The sequence below is a fragment of the Dendrobates tinctorius genome, unplaced genomic scaffold (genome assembly GCF_039654945.1).
Source record: "Dendrobates tinctorius isolate UK_male_01 unplaced genomic scaffold, ASM3965494v1 ptg000256l, whole genome shotgun sequence".
Taxonomy (NCBI): domain Eukaryota; kingdom Metazoa; phylum Chordata; class Amphibia; order Anura; family Dendrobatidae; genus Dendrobates; species Dendrobates tinctorius.
In genome coordinates this window covers 1,997,251-2,017,924 of record NW_027361923.1, presented here as the reverse complement: position 1 = coordinate 2,017,924, position 20,674 = coordinate 1,997,251, and the positions used below count along the sequence as shown (strand labels likewise).

The window sequence follows — 20,674 nt, the reverse complement described above, 5'->3', positions numbered from 1 at the left end:
CCGGTAATGCAAGTCTATGGGGAAAAAAACGGATCCGCCAAGAAAAATGGCGGATCCGTTTTTTTTTTTTTTTTTTTTTGCAAAACGGCGGATCTTGACTGATGGAGACAAACGGAAGTGTGAAACAGGCCTTAGGCTGAGCAGGTGCTCATAACGCCGTCCCATTGGCAATGTTCCAGTACATTTTGGTGCACGTTACATTCAGCGGTAGTGTCATGACTTCCATCCGTGTCCCTGAAAAAAAAAAACACAGGAATCACATCTGACCCTGACGGAGCCATTCATTGCAATAACACAAATAGAGCTCTTAGGGATCACAAAAATGGAGTCTGTCCTTGTGGCCCTCTGCAAACATGGACCTCGCAGGGTGCAAAAAAAACAAAACAAGTGCAACGCTGACTTAGAAGCCACTACAATAAAAAAGAGCCATCAAACTCTTTTCCGGTAAACAGCTAGTCACTAAGTCCATGAGCATGTTCGTGATAAGCGCACGGGGCATTCCTCTGCTCATTTTCTGAAGGATTTTGGGCAGCCCTTTTTGTGTTAGACCTATAATATAATGTATTTTGTTTTCTGGTTGCCTGGAGCACCGTGATGTTCCCATGTATTCACATCCTGATGAGGAAATAATGTTGACACAGCGCTTTTAAAGAGGATCTGTCATAAGATTTCACAGTATAAACCACTTCAGCCCCGTCACAAGTTTTGTGACGCAACAGCGATCTCACCAGCGATCATGTAGCGACACACCAGCGATCCTGGCACGTTGATATCGTTGTCGGGATCGCTGGTGAGTCGCTATGTGTGACGGGGCCCTTACTTTATATAGGTCTTATAACTGGCCACCAAATCTTCAGGGACCGGTCAGTCACAGAGGAGAGGGAAGCAACACTTACAACTCATTAGCATACAATTAGACAGTGGATGTCTCTGAAACAGCAAAATTGATAAACGTGTACTTGGCCTTACAACTCCTTTACATACATGCCATTAGTTCAGGGTGTAAAATCATGATGACAAGTTCTCTTTAAAATGAGCATTTTAAGAGTTTGGCTGTAGAGCACTCACAAGTTGACACCTGCGGCTGATACCGAGCAGTGTGAGGTCTAAGCAGGGAGTAGGGACACTGAGGAGCTGTCAGTAACACAGCAGCAGAGATTGAAGACGCACTCAGGAGCTGTCAATTAGGCTGGGTGGACAGAGATCAAAGCACATCAGTCTCACAGGTCCAAGAATTTTTTTTTTTTAGTGATGTTTACAGGTTCTTTTCTGGAATCCTGTGAAAGATCCAATCTAAAGAAGTGCTCTGCATATATTCAGGGCGTGGGAGGCAACGTCTGCTTCTTGTACTTTTGCAGTTTGCCTCCTGACCCAGTTGTGCTGCTGCCATGACAGATGTTGATATTTAAAGCCCATATAGACCAGGGGTTTTCTGGTGATTAATCTTCAGGAATCTGCTTTGCTGGGGTTTGTGCACCCCTGCAGACTGACAGTTCAGACAGGCAGTATGGTGTCGCCGCTGGCCTGTGATCGCGCTCTCGGGCCACGGTTGGCAGAGGCAGCTTTGCTGCGTACAGTCACCGGTAAACCAGCAGCCACTTCTCATAGGAGGAGATGCTGACTGTATCGTCGTTCAACCAATTCTTTTTTTTTTTTTTTTAAATTACTTTAGATATATCCATGTAGTTGCATAAATATACATTCCCTTAAACGAATAACTTGATGAAGTCCACTTTGAATTTTACGACCGCACTTAAACTCTGACCCAAAAAGACTATCAGCCTGGCACATCCTAGAATTGTCAGTCTTTGCCCACTCTTCCTTGCAGTAGCTGCAAATCTGTCAAATTGGAAGGGCATTTCCTGTGTACAGCACCCTCTTCTGGTCACCCACAGATTTTCAATTCGATTCAGGTCTGGGCCATTGCAAAACTTTGATCTTCTTTTGGCAAAGCCATTGATTCGGAGGTATGCGTATGGGTTGTTGTTGTGCTGAAAGGTGAAGTTTCTCTTCATGTTCAGGTTTATAGCAGAGGCCTGAAGTTTTTGTTGCAGAATTGACTGCTATCTAGAATTATTCATAAACCCCTCCACCCTAACAAAAGCCCAAACTTCGGGTGTAAAAAAAAATACAGCCGCAAAACATAATGCTGTTTTCACCCTGCTTCACTGCGGGTATGGTGTTCTTTTGGTGATGCGCAGTGTTGACTTTGCACCAAATGTGCTTTTTTTTTTTTTTTTTCTTTTGAATTATGGCAAAAAAGTTCATCCTTTTTTGTTTTTGTTTTACAGCCGACCTGACTGTATTTCATTATACTTCATTCATCGTCTTCTGGAAATATGCCTGTAAAGAAAAAAAGAAAATCCTCTTCTGAAGAAGTGAACATGAAGAAATGTAGAATATCTAGGTACAGGCTAATCCTCTAGAGCTGTACTCTGACTGCAGCTTCATGGCTGTGGCAGGGAATTCACTTTACATTTCTCTCAGTTATTGCAGGACACAGACACCAAATAGAGTAATAAGCGAAGATCTGTTCTCTAGCAAGAAGTGCCTGGCATGGTTTTACGAGTATGCAGGTCAGTTTGGTAGAAACTGCCTTGTTTTTTTCTTTCCTCTGCGTCCATCACACACCCCGCTGTACTATGACAGCGCTCGCTCAGGAGCTGTGTGCACACGATCGGCAGCGGGTGTCTGCTCTGATGTCAGTGACCAGTGCAAACGCCAATCCGGTCCATTTAACAATTGCGATCGTGGCATCAGTCATTTTACAGATGGAAAGCTATAATCTGAGCCTTTTTTTTTCCTTTTTTCTTCATACGGGAACACGAATGTCTGAATGAGGCTCAATAGTGAACAGATTTTTACTTTTTTTTTCTTTTTTTTTTTTTCTCTTTCGCCTTATTGGGGGACACAGAGACCATGGGTGTACGCTGCTGCCACTAGGAGGCTGACACTATGCACAAAAAAAGGTTAGCTCCTCCTCCGCAGTGTACACCCCACCGACCGGCAGGGAACTCCTCAGTTTAGCTTAGTGTCAGTAGGAGGTGGACACGGGTCTTTCATTAGACCCTTATCTACCTCGATGTGCGTCGTTCCCTTTCAGGTTCTGGAGGGATACAGTGTGAATAGTCACAACTGTACTCCCACAAAGAGGCTTTGAGTACGGCGTGTACTGCCACCCCATATCCTCATAGCTCTCCACAGCGGGACCAAGAGCTCAGCACGGGTGCGTGCCAGCGATCCAGATGGTCCTCGCTCCCCGTCTCCTACCCACTCGCCCAGCAGAGCCTGTCGGTTTGGATGAGACGCGGCCACAACAAGAGACGGATCAGACAGCGTGGGATAATGAGGTACCTTTTTTGAATACAAGACGGAGGTAAGTATGGGGGCCAAGTCGCGTCCTCCTCATCCCTAGATGGGCATCTCGGCGGCTCCAATATTGTTCAAAGCGGCCACTGCGGCTGCCGCAATTACTCCTGGCCCTGGCATCAGTAGGGGTCTTGCCTGGCGTTTTCCCCCGCCTTTAGTCCTTGGCGCAGCAGATATCAGCGGCGTTCTGCAGAACGGTTGCCGCGGCAGCGCTGCGGGACCTCCGCGCCGCCCCTCGCTGACAGGCGGCCGCCGCTATTAATTTAGGCCCCGGCTTCATTTCGGGCCTTCTTCTGCGTCGCGGCCACGCCCCCTTCTCCTAAGCGGGCTTCTCTCCCGCCCGTTCTAGGCCTGCCCACCGCTCTTTTTGATCCTAGCCTGTTCTTGGCCAGCGGGCGGTGCCTTCCTTCAGCTTCGGCGGCTAGCTCCGCCCTTCTTCCTCTGAAAGCGCACGTTCCTCCTGCTCCTCTCAGCCGGACACCGCTCTCCGCAGCCTGTCAGCCGGACACCGCTCTCCGCAGCCTGTCAGCCGGACACCGCTCTCCGCAGCCTGTCAGCCGGACACCGCTCTCCGCAGCCTGTCAGCCGGACACCGCTCTCCGCAGCCTGTCAGCCGGACACCGCTCTCCGCAGCCTGTCAGCCGGACACCGCTCTCCGCTGCCCTACATCTTCCGACAAGTCGTGTGGCACGCTCCCTAGGGACACCGGACCGTGAGTATCTCTGCATCTGCAGACTGACACCCTCCTCTGCCTTTTTGACCCCCAACCTTCCGGCAGCAGGACAGCCTACTCCCCTCTGCCTGGACTGCAGCAACCCCATTCAACAAGACCCCGTCCAGGAGCCATCTATTGCGCCATGTGGAAGCGAACCCCCCATTACTGGTTGGGCCTCGTCTCTTTCTCAATCTGTGGCAGACCTCACCAGGGTGTCTAAGTCCCTAGTAGCCGTCCTTGAAAAGTTGCCCCTGGACACTTCTGCAGGGTCCAGCAGGTCACATGATGCTCCATTTGAGCCAGCCAGCAGAAGCCGCAAAAGGTCCAGACAGGACCTCCGGCCGGCATCCTCTCCTGGCCTCACATCCCCACATAATCCTTCCCAGCAGTCGCCCTCCCGTGCCTCCTCACCCAAGTCAGGTGAAGCGCTTTCGGATGTGTCATCCGAAGAGATCTTAATGCTGGATTCGGACCAGGACGCGGACATGAAGGTTACGGTACAGAACCTCATTGCTGTGATTAAACACACCTTCGAAATCTCAGACTCCCCTGCGAAATCCTCAGAACAGGAGGTTTCGTTCAGACGGGCAGAAACACCTTCCAGGGTCTTCGCTTTCCGATCCGAGTTTGGCAGGATCCTTACCAGGGAAAGAGAAAATCCAACCAGGCGCTCTCAAAGAGGGAAGCGCCTCGGCGTGCTGTACCAGTTTGCCAAGGAGCTCACCGACAACTGGTCCGCTTCCCCCTCGGTAGACGCACCCGTGTCCAGACTTTCTGACAACACGGTCCTCCCAATTTCAGGTGTGGCGTCACTAAAGGATTCTAATGTTAGAATTATAGAATCTTTAGCAAAGTCAACATTCGAAGCGGCTACAGCAGTGCTAAGCCCAGCCTTCGCTTCATCTTGGGTAGCGAAGGCCAGAGCCACTTGAGCAGAGGAACTCCGCAAGGGCATCCTAGTTAAAGCCCAACCAGAGCAATTGGCCGAACTGGCCAACCAGATCTCTCATGCATGGGATTATCTGCTCTCTGCCTCCTTGGATGCCGCGTCTTGCGCAGTTCAGGCGTCAAGCAACGTGGTAGCAATCCGACGTTCAATTTGGCTCAAGGCTTGGCAGGCGGATTTGGCTTCAAAAAAGTCCCTTACCAATCTGCCTTTTCATGGAGCGTGTCTCTTCGGATCCCAGCTGGACCAGATTATTAAGGACGCCGCTGGAGGCACGAGTTCCCTCCTCCCTCAGTCCAAGCCTCGCAGACCTCCGTTAAGATGTCAGTTTCAGCCCTTTCGGACTTTCCGCCGCTTCAATGCGGCAGACAACTTCTCTACCCAACAGAGACCGCAGGCACGCCAGGATAGAGAAAAGGTGTCCTTCAGACCCATTCCCTCCTGGCGATCTCACAACTCCCAGGGCAGATCCTCCAGATCCAGATCTGGACGGTCCACATCAGCATGACTATCAACGAACTCTCGAGGGTCCTTCCCAATTAGGAGGTCGACTCCCTTTCTTCAGAGACGTCTGACTTGCCTCAGTAGAGGACGCTTGGGTCAGGGAGGTTGTATCATCAGGATACAAGATAGAGTTCGTTTCTCATCCCCGGGATCGTTTCTTCGAGTCCTGATCTCCAAAAGATCCCGCCTTAGTTCCGGGGTTCTTTGCGTCCATCGCCTATCTCCTCAATTCCGGAGTGATAGTGCCCATTCCCAAATCAGAACGTTTCACAGGGTTTTATTCAAACCTGTTCGTGGTACCGAAAAAAGGCGGTACAGTTCGCCCCATCTTGGACCTCAAGTTACTCAACAAGAGAGTCCGACTGCGTCATTTCCGAATGGAGTCTCTTCGGTCAGTAATCGCTTCCATGGAAACGCAGGAGTTCATGTGTTCAATAGACATCCAAGATGCCTATCTACACATTCCCATATTCTCCGGCCCTCAGAAATTCCTGCGTTTCGCGATTTGCCAGGAACATTACCAGTTTGTTGCACTACCGTTCGGTCTCGCCTCCGCGAGTGTTTACAAAGATCATGGCGGCGTTGATGGCCTTGTTGAGAATCAGAGGTCTCGTTCTTTTTCCGTACCTCGATGACATTCTGATCACAGCTCCGTCCTTTCATCAAGCTCACCAAAGTTTTACCATCGTCCTCGACACCCTGTCTAATTTCGGGTGGCTCATCAACAAAAAGAAGTCCTGCCTGGTTCCGACACAATGTCTTGTGTTTCTGGGTCTATTGTTCGACACTCGTCGATCAAGGGTTTTTCTCCCACAAGAAAAGATTTGCTCCCTGCAGCGGGATGTACGATCGCTACAGATCTTACGACTTCCATCTCTCCGGACAATAATGAAAGTCCTAGGAAAGATGGAGGCAGCGACAGAGGCGGTTCCCTTTGCCCAATTTCACACCAGACTTCTCCAACACGCCATCCTGTCTCAGTGGAACAGGTCTGGTTTTTTTTTTCTCTGGACCGCCCAGTTCGTCTTTCATACCGGGTCAAGCAGTCCCTCAATTGGTGGCTGACGTCTCCACTCATCTCCCTAGGACGGTCTTTCCTCCCCATTCACTGGCAGCTTGTGACGCCGTTTGCCAGCCTCCTCGGCTGTGGAGCAGTGTTCCGCGAACACACTGTTTAGGGTCGGTGGTCGACGCAGGAGTTAACCCTGCCGATCAACGTTCTCGAGATACGAGCGATTTATCTGTCTCTCGTTCACTGGGAGAGACTTCTCAGGGGCCTGACTATCCAGATTCAGACAGACAATGCCACAGCGGTGGCATATGTCAACCGCCAAGGGGGGGACACGGAGTGTCTCAGCCCTGGCAGAGGTGTCCAAGATTCTTCATTGGGCAGAGGTTTCAGTCCCGGCTATATCCGCGGTGCACATTCCCGGCGTGGACAACTGGACCGCCGATTTTCTCAGCCGCGAGGGTCTTGCGGCGGGAGAGTGGTCCCTACATCCGGAGGTATTTCTTCAGCTTTGCCGTCGTTGGGGAACCCCGGACGTAGATCTGCTAGCTTCTCTCCTCAACAGGAAAGTCCCGCAGTTTGTATCCAGGGCTCGAGATCCCCTCGCAGTGGGCGCCGACGCTCTGGCCATTCCTTGGTCGCAGTTCGAGCTCCCCTACCTGTTCCCTCCCCTGCCTCTTCTTCCCAGGTTGTTGAAGGAAATCAAGGCGGAAGGAATTCCAGTCATCCTCATCGCCCCGAATTGGCCCAGAAGGTCTTGGTTCGCGGACGCCGTTAACCTTCTCGCTGACGCCCCCCGGAAGCTTCCAGACTGGGCAGATCTGCTGTCTCAAGGTTCGATTTGCCACCCCAATTCTCGGCCTCTCAATTTAACGGCTTGGCTGTTGAGACCGAGGTTTTGAAACGATCAGGCTTTTCGGATCGAGTTATTCAGACCATGATCCGGGCCAGAAAGCCATCGTCTTACAAAATTTATTACCGTACTTGGAAGGCCTATTTCACTTGGTGCGAGGCCAACGACATTCCGCCCATGCGTTTTTCGCTCCCTTCTGTCCTGGCGTTTCTTCAGGCAGGGCTTGATGCAGGCCTTGCCCTCAGCTATTTAAAAGGTCAAGTTTCGGCGCTGTCCGTTTTATTTCAGAAGACGTTGGCCTCCCGTCCTCAGGTCAAAACCTTCCTTCAAGGTGTGGCTCATCCGGCTCCTCTGTACCGAGCGCCCGTAGATCCTTGGGATCTTAATTTGGTTCTCAAGGTTCTGCAAGGTCCTACCTTTGAACCTCTCAGGGAAGTTTCCCTATCTCTCCTTTCATGGAAAGTAGCCTTCCTAGTAACCATCACCTCCATCCGGCACGTGTCGGAATTGGCGGCCCTCTCTTGCCGCTCTCCTGTCTTGGTACTCTACCAGTACAAAGTAGTTCTGCGGTCTCCGCCCTCTTTCCTTCCTAAGGTGGTGTCAGCTTTCCACCTGAATGAGGACATTGTTCTCCCGTCATTTTGTCCGGGTCTAGCTCACCCTCGGGAGCGGTCCTTGAACAAGCTGGACTTGGTCAGGGCGATTAAGGTCTACCTAGCTAGGACGACCCCTTTGCGGAAGACAGACTCTCTCTTCGTCATTCCAGATGGGGCGCGGAAAGGTCACCCGGCTTCCAAAGCTACTTTTGCTCGCTGGATCAGATCGGCAATTTTGGAGGCCTTCCGGGTTAAGCATCGAGCGCACTCTACCCGGGCAGTGGGTGCTTCCTGGGCGGTACGCCACAGGGCCTCCGCGCTGCAGCTTTGCAAAGCTGCATCCTGGTCATCGGTTCACACGTTTGTGAAAGTTCTACAAAGTCCACACCTACGCTTCGGCAGACGCCAGCCTAGGTAGAAGGATTCTGCAGGCAGCGGTGGTGTGTCCACTGGCCTGATGGAAGTTTTTTTCCCACCCCAGGGACTGCTTTGGGACGTCCCATGGTCTCTGTGTCCCCCAATAAGGCGAACGAGAAAACAGGATTTTTGGGTTGCTTACCGTAAAATCTGTTTCTCGGAGCCTTCATTGGGGGACACAGCACCCTCCCATGTTCTACAACTCCTGTTCTTACTTTGGTTGATTGGTTACAGTTGAGTTGTTTGTTCTGTTTTCACTCTATTCTGTTACTTCTCCTACTGCTTTTTCACTAACTGAGGAGTTCCCTGCCGGTCGGTGGGGTGTACACTACGGAGGAGGAGCTAACCTTTTTTTGTGCATAGTGTCAGCCTCCTAGTGGCAGCAGCGTACACCCATGGTCTCTGTGTCCCCCAATGGAGACTCCGAGAAACAGATTTTACGGTAAGCAACCCAAAAATCCTGTTTTTGTTTTTTTTCTAGTAACTCTTCTTAAACCCTTCATGACCTTGCAATTTGTTTTTTTTGTTTTTTTCTCCCCTTCTTCCCAGAGCCATAACTTTATTTTTTTATTATTTTTCCATCCCCATAGCTGAATGAGAGCTTGTTTTCTTGTGGAACGATAATGACCTGGTGATACAATTAATATAACCTGTATTTATTTCTTTAATTGTTTTATTTTATAACAGGGCAAAAGGGGGTGATTTTGATATTGTGTTTTTATTTCTTTTTTCATATTTTAAAGACTACTTTTCACTTTTTTATACTGTATTTAATAATCCCCTTAGGAGACTGGAAGTTACGATCACCTGATTGCTCGTGCTACACATAGCGGTGCAAAAGAACTGCTACATATAGCTAACGTCACAATCTCCTAAGAACTCCACGGACTGCGTTTCACAGGAGGATCGTAATGATGGCAATGGGGGTCATCAGCAGATGCCCGTCTATGGCAACCCATTGGCGCCCTACAATCACGCCACTTGTGCTCCAGTGGGAGTGTGGAATGATACACACCCCCTGCCGGTGCAGAGATTAAGGGCCCCGTCACACATAGCGACGCACCAGCGATCCCGACAACAATATGACCTTGTCAGGATCGCTGGTGTGTCGCTACATGATCGCTGGTGAGCTGCCAAACAGGCAGCTTCACCAGCGATCAGCACCAGCGACAGGAGGGTAACAAGCAACGCACGTCGCTTAGTTACCCACTGTGTACCTTAGTTACCAGCGCGCTGGTGCATGGAGCTGGTAACCAAAGTACACATCGGGTTTCTAAGCGCTACTTAGAAACCCGATGTTTACCTTAGTTACCAGCGGCAGCGCGCTGATCGCTGGTCTCCCACCTGTCACACGCAGCGATGCGTGCTGGCCAGCGGGAGACCAGCGATCAAAAAAATATCCTGGCCATTCCAGGACGATCAGCGATAACCGGCAGGGGGGACGGTCGCTGGTCAGTGTCTCACACAGCGATCTCGCTGGTGAGATCACTGTTGCGTCACAAAACTTGTGACTCAGCAGCGATCTCGCTAGCAAGATCGCTATGTGTGACGGGGCTTAAAACCTCTTTCACACATACATTTATTTCCGGTACCGGATATATCCGTGTGTATACTACATGTGGCAACCGTGTGCCGCTTCTGTACCACACGGACAGCCGCCGGGGAAGAAGCGCTACAGTAAGCGCTGTTCCCCAGCGGCAGGTGCTGAAGCCAGCTGTCATCATTCTCCCCTGCTCTGCCAGCGAGCAGAGGAGAATGATGAGCGTTGTATTAAAGTCCGTTCGACAGCAGGTGGGGGCTGTGGAATACCCCAATCATCCGCACCTACTCTCACTGTTATTAGCGGCAGCAGGTGTCGGATGATAGGGATTGGAGTCCGAAAAGCTCCCACCTGCTGTCGTTCAGACTTTAATATAACTCTCTTCACTCTCCTCTGCTCGCCGGCAGATCAGGGAAGAATGAGAGCCGTCTTCAGCACCTGCCGCCAGGGAACAGCGCTTACTGTACTGCTTCTTCCCCGGTGCCACTGCGTGACACACAGAGGACATCAATGTGTGTTCTTCGTGTGCAGGATGTTTTGCCGTCCTTGTTGACATTAAAAAATGGACATGTCAGCATGTTTTTCTCATGGACACATAGTCCGTGGAAACACACTGACATGTGCACAGACCCATTCATTTGAATGGGTCTACGTGAGTACGTGTCTCCGGAACGTGTGAAAACTGTCACCACTTGTCCCGGAGACATAGACGTGTGAAAGAGGCCTAACAGCGTGATTTAACAGGTTAACATCCGTGGCCGAAGCTGTGCTCCACCCACAGCTGTTAAAGGCACAGGGTGGATGATAAAATTAGCCATCATCTGCCGGGAAAGAAGTGGGTTCAGCACCGGAGTGGTTAATGCATCTTCATAGCGGATATCTGTACATCCTGGAGGCTTTGGCCCCCTCTTGACTTCCAATACTTAATTTACTTCAGCTATACTTAACAATTGTGTGTGTGTATGTATGTAATATATATATGTATATATAATATTTTAGTTTTTTTTTTTTTTTTTTTTTTTATTCTCACATGGACAGGTCCAGATGAGATTGTTGGTCCAGAAGCTATGGAAAAATTCTGTGAAGACATTGGTGTTGAACCAGAAAATGTAAGTAGTGTAGTTTGTACCAATCCCAATGGAGCATTATAGTATTGGTAAGTAAAAGTAAAGATAATCTATTGCATAAAAAGTTATACGTTATGAATTCACTCCTTGCAGTTTTTGATATCTCTGCTTGGAGTCATTTAATAAGAATCTTCATTGATGGCTTCCAAGGTAACGTAATCTCTCAAATAGCTGAGTGCTGCAGGTTGTATACACTCACTCTCCCCACAGCCAGGTCTCTGAATAGTCATCCTTTCCGCCAATAGAAATCTGCCTGCTTATCAGGAAAGTAGCATAGCCTCTGCAGTATTATAGCTGTGAAGGCTAAGTAGGCATTATACTGCCAGAGGGGGAAGGAGACTAATTGTGCTCAGAACCCACACCTAGCAGCACCAAGGGAGACAAAGGAAAGCAAAAAAAGATGTGGCAAAGGGTTTCCTTTCTCCTTCACCTCGTTGGTGGACACAGGACCATGGCTGTATGCTGCTGCCACCAGGAGGATGACACTAGTGAATACAAAAAAAGTTAGCTCTTCCTCTGCAGTATACACCTACTACTAGCTCCAGCCCGAACAAGTTCATGCTTAGGAGGCACATGGGTCTGGTCTTCAGACCATAATTTTTAATTTAATCTTTTACCTTTTACATATTTTCTACGAGGACTATAGTGGCGACGGATCCTTTCAAGGATCCGATCTCCCCAAACCAACAACAGGCGGGAACGTCGAGTGTTGCCTCCACGTTACCCCCTCCTGCACCGTTGAAAGCCATGCCTGAACTGATTCTAGGGGTGTGAATAAGGTCCTGGGAAAGAAAGGAAGAGGGGAAAACAGAGGGCGAGCGCTATCTAAGCATAGTGGATGAGTCAATTCAGTTTGATGAGAAAAATACAACTTAAAACTTGATCACCTTGTGTGGTTGTGCAAAGAAGCACAACACTGGGAAAAGTTTGCAAACAAGGGTGATCCTTCCACCGGTGTGCTGCCCGTCTGTAATAGCATGGAGAAAATTTTCCTTTCCCAGAAAGAAATTTTCCTCCACGTGATATTGCGAATAAAGAAGTTTCAGGGCGCTTCCTTCAGAGGATCTTTAACCCAATTTGGAGCAAGAAGGTTATAAAGCCAAATAACTGAGTATCTCTGATGTTAAAGCAGATGATATTTTATTGGCTAAGTAAAATGCAAAAGTTTTTAAAAAACAATAAAAACATTAAAACATTTTTTGATATAAAAAATCAATGCGTTTTGGCCGTGTAGGCCTTCATCAGGTGTATAAAAAATGATTTTGTTGTAAGCTGATTATACCCCATTTTCCTTGCTAATGGGTGTTATAATAACTGAGGAACCAATCACTCATTTCAAACTCTTTAGCAGTTAAAATATATATATTGTAACTTCATCCCCAATAAAAGAGTGTTGTGCATGCATAATAAATAACATCATCCCTCCTTTAGGGTTAAAACAGTATATCTGTAAATTTTAGGCAATCAGACATGTCATTGTATATGTTCCACAAAAATAAAAACCTGTTCATATGCCTGATTGAACACCTCACTTCTCTTGGTGCAAGTGGTCAGGCGGTAAACTAGAAGCACTGCAGGTACTAAAGATCATAAATAAATAGATAACAATGGGGATGAAGTTACAATATATGTATTTTATCTGCTAAAGAGTTTGATAAATAGTGATTGGTTCCTCAGTTATTATAACCACACCCATTAGCAAGGAAAATGGGGTATAAACAGCTTACAACAAAATCATTTTTTATACACCTCATGAAGGCCTACACGGCCAAAACGCGTTGTATTTTTTTATAACAAAAAATGTTTTAATGTTTTTATTGTTTTTTAAAAAATTTTGCATTTTACTTAGCCAATAAAATATCATCTGATTTAACATCAGAGATACTCAGTTATTCGGCTTTATAACCTTCTTGCTCCAAATTGGGTTAAAGATCCTCTGAAGGAAGCGCCCTGATTCTAGGGGTGACGGGTCCCTTCAGGGCACCGATCTCCCCGCGCCAACAACAAATGGGAACATGAAGTGTTGCCTCCACGTTACCCCCTTCTGCAGCCAGGCTTACAGTCGGAAAATAGCACTGTCCCATCCTGGGGAAATGAACCTCTAGGAAGTACAGAGGCATCTATGGCGCCCGTGCAGCCCCCACTGCATCACCACTGATGGAACGGTGATGACGGATGGTGGATGGAGGGTTCCTGCACCGTCCACGCTGCAGCACCTGATCTGCAAGCAGAACAACCGAGCTCTGCACTCTGCACTTTTTTCAACGGGCCTCCGGATCATGGGAGTAGGTGCCCAGATCAGGCTTGATGTGCGCGCCCTCCTTGGCGCTGAGGTCCAGTCATCCACAGCGGCTCCATCACCTCTCGTAAGTGAATCTGGTCAGCGTTGGGCTCCTGCAGCGGGATTTTTCAACACTCCCCTGGGAGACGCTCTGGCCGGCTGCAGAAATTTAGGCCCCGGCTCGGACCTATCCACGGAGCGTTCCCGAGGCTTCGACCACTTGATGACGTCACTCCTGGAGCCCCGCCCCCGAACTGGCGGTTCTCGCTCACTGCGAAACTGCCTGCCTCTACAAATCCCGGGGGCCATCTTTGTCCACCCGGATGTCCCTCTCTCATTTGCCGAAACACTGAGTAGATCCCGGTGGCGCTTAAAGGGGCGCATCGATGAGCAATCAAGGTGGCTCAGTGGAAACAACTGGTGCTTTGCAGCAAGGGGTCCTGGGATAAAATCCCACCATGGATGACATCGGACCGGCAACAGTCCTGGGTAAGTGATCTGACCCTGCGGCAGACACGTCAGCCCCACTGACCTTCCCCGCAGAGGATGTGGGATTAACGAGTCAGGAAGCATTCTGCAGTACCCAGGAGCCCCAAGTGCACATGGCCCCCCTGAGGGGCTTCGTCGCTATCGCATACCATAGCGTCATTGGCCAAAGCGATAGTCCCTTCATCATCCCCCCCCCCCCTCTCTCTACCAGTCGGGGTCTTCACCAGCCTGCCTTGGTGTACTCCTCCATGTCTAATGCAGCACGGTGGTTCAGTGGTTAGCACGCAGCCTTGCAGAGCTGGAATCCTGGGTTCAGATCCTACCAAGGACAACATCTGTGAGGAGTTTGTATGTTCTCCCCATCTTGCAAACTTCTTTGCAAACTTGGTCAGCAGGAGTTGGCTCAGGCGAAAAATACACAGATTACAGAGGGGCGACGGACCCCTTAAGGGCTCCGTTCTACCCAAACCTACAACAGGCGGGAATGCAGTGTGTCGCCACCACGTAACCCGTCCTGCACCGTTCTTTTGTCCCATAGCACATCTCCTGTGCCTTCTCGCACCTCGGCATCTGTGACCTCCGTCTCTCGCTCCCCCTCCCAGGGGTCTGCAGAGAACATGGCTCTGTGTTCGAGTCTGACGGACCTCCTTGACCTGGACTCGTCAGAGTTTTCAGGCGATGGTGGATAGTCTCATTGAGGCCGTCAACCAGACCTTAAGGATTGACGAGGACTCTTACCTCTGCCCCGGACCATGCAGGTTAGGCGGCATAGAGAGTGACTGGATAAACGCTTCACAGGTCTGAAACCTCTTCATCCCTTTCCTCGAATCAGCATAAGGAGTGGGCGGAATCCCCTCCAGTTGACCCACCGGTATCTCTTCTGGCGTCAAAATAGAGAATCCTGCTGTTCGGGGTTGGGAAGCCTCAGGTTCAGCACTCCCATCCTCTTGCAGTGGTGTGGGTAGCCAAAGCCATGCTCTCTTGGATAGATGCCCTTGGCAGAGCTATACAGACCAGTGAGCTTCCCCCAGAGACAGTTGAGCTGGCATATCGGATAACCTTGGCCTGGATTTATCCAGTGCACGCTTCTCTGGATGTAGCCTCTAACGCTATCTCTATCAGGCGATCCCTGTGGCTCGGGAAATGGCGAGCGGACTCTGCGTCCAAAAGTTCTCTGTTTTATCAGAGCGGCTGTCTACTCGAAGAGAAGACAGATCACCTTATCTCTGACGTCACAGGAGGAAAAATTCTTCCCCCAGCACAAAGTCAGGTGACTCCCAGGTTTCCTACAGGACCTGGTGTCTTCTGGATACAAAATACTTCCCTTCTCGTTTCAGAACACAAAAGGTTCCAGAGGGGATACACGAACCTGTCCGTGGTCCCAAGAAAGGGACGGGTCAGTTCAGCCCATCCTGGACCTCAAATGTCTAAACAAGTTTTTGGCAGGGTTCGGCTCTTCAGGACTGAGTCCTTTCGTATGGAGAAGGGGGAGTTGCATCCATCGACATCCAGGATGCTTGTCTTCATGTCCCCATCTTTCCCCCTCACATGAAGTTCCTGTGCTTTGCTGTTCGCGAGGAACACTTCCAGTTCACTGAATTGCCCTTCGGCCTCTCCACAGCTCCCAGAATGCTCACGAAGGTCATGGCGGCTGTCAGTGCAGAATGGACATATCGGGACAAGGTCTTTTTGCCATACTTGGACGACTTTTTACTTAAGGGACCATCCTTCCAAGCCTGCGTGGAGAGTGTGCGTATTTCTTTGGATACTCTCTCACGCTGGGGCTGGTGGATAATTTTTTAAAAAAAAGCTTTCCCCAGCTGCAGCTCACGATATCCTTTTTTTTTTTAAATTTTTTTTTATACAGATGATCCTGGACACCTCCCAAGGGTCAGTGTTTCCCCCTCCAGACCCGGACACTTTGTTGTCCATTTCCTCATTCCATCTAATTCTTCATGGGGAATTGGGGAAAATGGTGGCAGCATTGGAAGCTACACCTCAGTCCTCTACAGCATGCGCTTCTGGCAGCCTTGGACAGGAATCCATTCCCTCTCATCCGGCTGTGCTGCTTGCCCCCGCGGGTCAAGCAGTTGCTCAGGTGTTGGACGTTGGAGTCTTCCCTCATCCAGGGGAGATACTTTCTCCCGGTCCATTGGCTAATGGTCACTTCCGATGCCAGCCTTCTCGGTTCGGAGCTATCTTCCGTCACCACACTGTCCAGGGGCGTTGGTCGCCTCGGGAGTCTCGCCTTATGATCAACGTCCTGGAGATCAGGTGTTTTGGTTATCCCTACGGCGGTTCCGTCATCTGGCGGGTCACCCCATCCGAATTCATTCGGACAACGCCACAGCTGTGGCATACATCAGTCATCAAGGGAACACTCGCAGCAGGGCAGCAATGCACGAAGTGCTTCACATCCTCCCCTTGGAGGAACAACTCGGTCATTTTAGCATACCACATTCCGGACGTGGAAAACTGGGCGGCAGTCTCCCTCAGCTGTCAGAGTCTCACCTCAGGAGAGTGTGTTCTTAATCCGGAGGTCTTCCAGCAGATCTGTCATCGCTGGAGGACCCCGGACGTGGATCTGATGACTTCAAGATTAAATGCCAAAGCTCCCGAGTACTTTGCTCGATCTCGGGATCCAGAAGTTGTTTTTTTTTTTTTGTTTTTTTTTTTCCCTGCTTCTGTTACTTCCGAGGGTCATCAGGAAGATCAAAGCGGAAGGGGTTCTAGTGTTCCTAGTTGCTCTAGATTGGCCACAGCTTGTCGCCGACGTCCCCTGGTGACTACTGGATCGATCAGATCTGATCTCTCAGGTTCCGATTTGCCGCCGCAATTCAGAGGCCATGTGTTTAACGGTTTGGCCGTTGAATCCTGGATCCTTCCATCACGTGGTTTCGACCATGATGAGCGCCTGGAAGTCGGCATCACAGTGCATCTATCGCCACACCTGGAAAAACTTTTTCTCAGGGTGCAGAATCTGGACGTCCTTCCCTTGTCTTTCCCATTCCTACCATTTTGGAGTTCCTCCAAGCCGGCCTGGAGTCAAGCCTGGCGCTTAGCTCCCTCGAAGTCAGCTCTGTTGTGAATGGGTCACCGAGGAGAAAAAGGCAAAACAAGCTAAGACACAGAAGACCAGAGTGGTTGGTAACTATGCAGATTGCAGATCCCTAATCTTACCACACAACTAGCAGTAGGCGTGGAGCGTGCCTACGATGAACCTAGACGCCTCGTCACGGCCGGAGGACTACATAAGCCTAAAGCAAGAAAAGGGAAAACTAACTGCCCCAGAGCAGACCCCAAAGGAATAGACAGCCCCCACACATGTATTGACGGTGAAACAAGATGAAGGCACAAACAGGCAGGAAAATAGGCTGAGCAAATGATGGGGCCCAAACTAACTAGACAGGAAAGGAAAGGGAAGATACTGTCTGCAACCTGCAAAAAACCTTCCAAAAATAATGTCCAACACTTCTGATAGCAAAATTAACCCTGAAGTCACTAGACTTCTCCCACTATATCAGCACTCTGAAATATTCTGAGACAGAGCAAAAAGAGACCGAACTAGTAAGGGACAAAAAGCCAATTGGAGAAATACTGATAAATAAGAGTGGAAATTCAGCTCAGCCCCCAGCCGGGCCTGGCGCACCACACAAAAAACTGAATAGACCAACAAAATCAAATGTGAACATTAGCAGAAAAACTTCGCTTTAGAGGACTGGAACAGAGCTGAAAACCAAGAGCTGACAAGCCAGAAGGAATCACCAGCAACTGAATAGGGCGTCGGCTGTCTTAAATCCAACCTGAGAATCCTGAGATCCAATCGTCATTCTCAGGTGGCAGATCTCCACCGATCAAACCAGCCGCACCACCTCCCGACACCACCAGAGGGAGTCCAGAAGGGGAACCAGAGAATGAACTCACAACACAGCTCTCTGCTTTATCGGTTTTATTCCAGCGCAGGATTGCTTCCAATCTGCCAGTGACAACTTTCATTCAGGGGGTCTCGTGATTCCCCCTATAGGATGCCATTGGATGCTCGGGACCTTAACCTGGTCATGTGTTCTTCAGGAGACTCCCTTTTCTAATCTTCCACCAGGACAAGGTGGTTTTAAGGCCGTCGCAGACTTTCTGCACCAAGTTGGTCTCTTCTTTCCAACTCAAGAAGGCTATTGTTCTGCACTAGTTTTGTCTGGTACCGTTACATCTTATTGAGGGGGCTATTCACACTCTACATAGTGAGAGCTCTCAGAAGGTATGTCTCGCGGACGGCGTCCTTCCGTAAGTCGGACGCCTTGTTCGTGCTTCCTGAGGATCACACAGTGCTTAGCCGCCTCGAAGTCCATTATAGCCAGGTAGATTCCCTCAGCTATTTTATGAATTCTACCGCGTCGGAGGCAAGCCTACCCCAGAGGAGATTAGGGCACACTCCACTCTGTTGGTGGACGTTGCTTGGGCCATTCGGCACCAGGCGTTGGCAGAACAGATCTGCAAGGCTGCAACTGGGTCCAGTTTGCACATATTCTCGAAGCACTACCATATCCACACTGAGATTTCCACAGATGCTGGTCTGAGCAGACAATGTCTGCAAACGGCAGTTTGATCATGGGGTTTGATCTGTTATATTGTTCCCTACCCAGGGACTGCTTTAGGACGTCCCACGGTCCTGTATCCCTCAATGAGGCGAAGGAGAAATAGGGATTTTTGTGTACTCGCCGTAAAGTCCTTTTCTCTGAGCCACTCATTGGGGGACACAGCACCCACCCTGTTGGCCTGATGGCTATGTTTGTTCTTTGGTTTGACATGTTGTTCCAGTGTTTGATGGTTATGATCTCCTGCTGCTTTGTCACTCAACTGTTTCGGGCTGGAGTCAGTGGTAGGAGTATACTGCAGAGGAGGAGCTAACTTTTTTGTATTCACTTAGTGTCAGCCTCCTGGTGGCAGCAGCATACACCCATGGTCCTGTGTCCCCCAATGAGTGGCTCGGAGAAAAGGATTTTATGGTGAGTACACAAAAATCCCTGTTTTTAACGTGTAAAAACTCTACAAATTAATTTAAAACCGTTTATATTTGACAGCAGTATGGATGACAATGTTACTATCCATAAATGTTGTGTTTTTACAAATCTGACTTTTATTGTCTGTAGTAGGGAAACTGCACCTTGGAGTGTGATACCGGAAATGAAAAAAAAAAATCTAATAAATATAAAGGAAGCTCCATAACATTACTACAGTACAGTACTCAGATGACTGAACTGAGTTCTGCCATTTGCAAAGATTAGAAAGTTGTGTGTGTGTGTGTGTGTGTGGGGGGGGGTTGTACACCATTCTAATTTTTTCTTTACTGTTGTGTGTTTTTTTTTTTTTTTTTTGTCAGATAATTATGTTAGTTCTGGCTTGGAAACTAGAAGCAGAAAATATGGGCTTTTTCACAAAGGAGGAATGGTTAAAAGGAATGACCTCATTACAGTAAGTTCAATGAATATTCAAAAAAATTCTTAATGCATCAGGGAGGAATGTGGAAACCAGTTTGGCCCTAAACTTCCAAAACTGAATTTATTTATAGCAGTAATTTGAAAGTTTTTTTTCCTTATATTTAAATTCTAGTTTTAGGTAAAATAAAACTCAATTCTTGTACTTAGAAGTTGGAGATCCAAGTCATCATTTGTCCACAGTGCTGCTGCTAATGTAATGCTACTGCTATACCCTTCGTTATTTTTCTTCATATCTACAGCCTATGATCTGTCCTCTATGAAGACTTGGATGCTTTCCTCCCTCTCCACAGTCTGATCTACTGTGTACAACCCTCTCCCCCTTTCCTCTCTGTGTTAGAGATGGCTCTGACACCTTCTTTTACTGTTATGGATTTGTGACAAAACTTGGGTTGAATTCAAGACGTTTCACGGTCTGTATAGGGACCACAATGCCCAGGTCACCTAACTGAACTAAAACCTTCATATATTCCGATGAAGCTGTTGGTTCAGGTCAGACTTGAAACATGTTCTTCAGAGGTAAAATGGTTGAAAGCTTTTATTGAAGACTACTTAGAAAGCTTCTTTATGTCTCTATAATCGCCGATATGTCGTTTAGTCACAGGTCGTATACATGGAGTATGGAGAGGGCTCAGGTGCTGAGCCCACTCCATACCACGCACATTATGGCTGTATTATATAACCAGCATCAAGTGACCAGAACTTGCTCGGATCGCTGCTTAACTATTTTAGATATTGCTTTCAAACTCTGGCGCGCACTCACCACGCTTCTATTGGGCCTCGGCAGCGTGAACATGGGCTGCTGATGGGTGATCATCACTGTGGAGGACCTGGTGAAGGCCTCTTCGGCTGCCATCTTGGAACTCCAAGGAAGCCCATGGGCTTCATAGTAGAAGATCATTTACACTATAGAGTTCCTACAAAATAGTGTTTTACTCCCATATATAATTAATGAACAAATACAACCGTAGGTATAATATCTCATTTGTTCATATAATGTATGCACCCAGGGCCGGATTATAGGCAGGGCAGGCGGGGCTTCAGCCCCGGGGCCCCCACCACAAGAGCTTCTAAGGGGGCCCCCACCACATTCCTGCTGGCTGCTGCATTGGCACTCCATCTTCTCCCCACCTAAAAGTGAGTGACCGTGGGGGCGGCATTATGTGCTCTGCTACCAGCAGCATCTACAAGTAGCCTGAACGCTGATGCTGCTGGTAGCGTGCAAAGGCTTGTGATGAGATCACAGGAGGTAAGGTGTCAGGGCCCCGATCATGTGACCCCTGTCTCCTCCCCTCCTGTGACCTCATCACAGGTCCTGAGCGCACAGCACAGAGCA

General features: G+C 49.0%; 1 protein-coding gene across 1 annotated transcript in view; it reads left to right on the top strand.

Annotated features, from left to right (window-relative positions):
* The window catches only part of DCUN1D5 (defective in cullin neddylation 1 domain containing 5), a 54,710-nt gene that overhangs the window by 8,105 nt on the left and 25,931 nt on the right, over positions 1 to 20,674 (top strand). Inside the window, exons 2-5 of the mRNA XM_073558364.1 lie at positions 2,292 to 2,407; positions 2,488 to 2,576; positions 10,988 to 11,058; positions 19,224 to 19,315. Of these exons, the coding sequence (XP_073414465.1) occupies positions 2,340 to 2,407; positions 2,488 to 2,576; positions 10,988 to 11,058; positions 19,224 to 19,315 (320 nt within the window). The 5' untranslated portion in view covers positions 2,292 to 2,339. The remainder of the gene's footprint in view (positions 1 to 2,291; positions 2,408 to 2,487; positions 2,577 to 10,987; positions 11,059 to 19,223; positions 19,316 to 20,674) is intronic.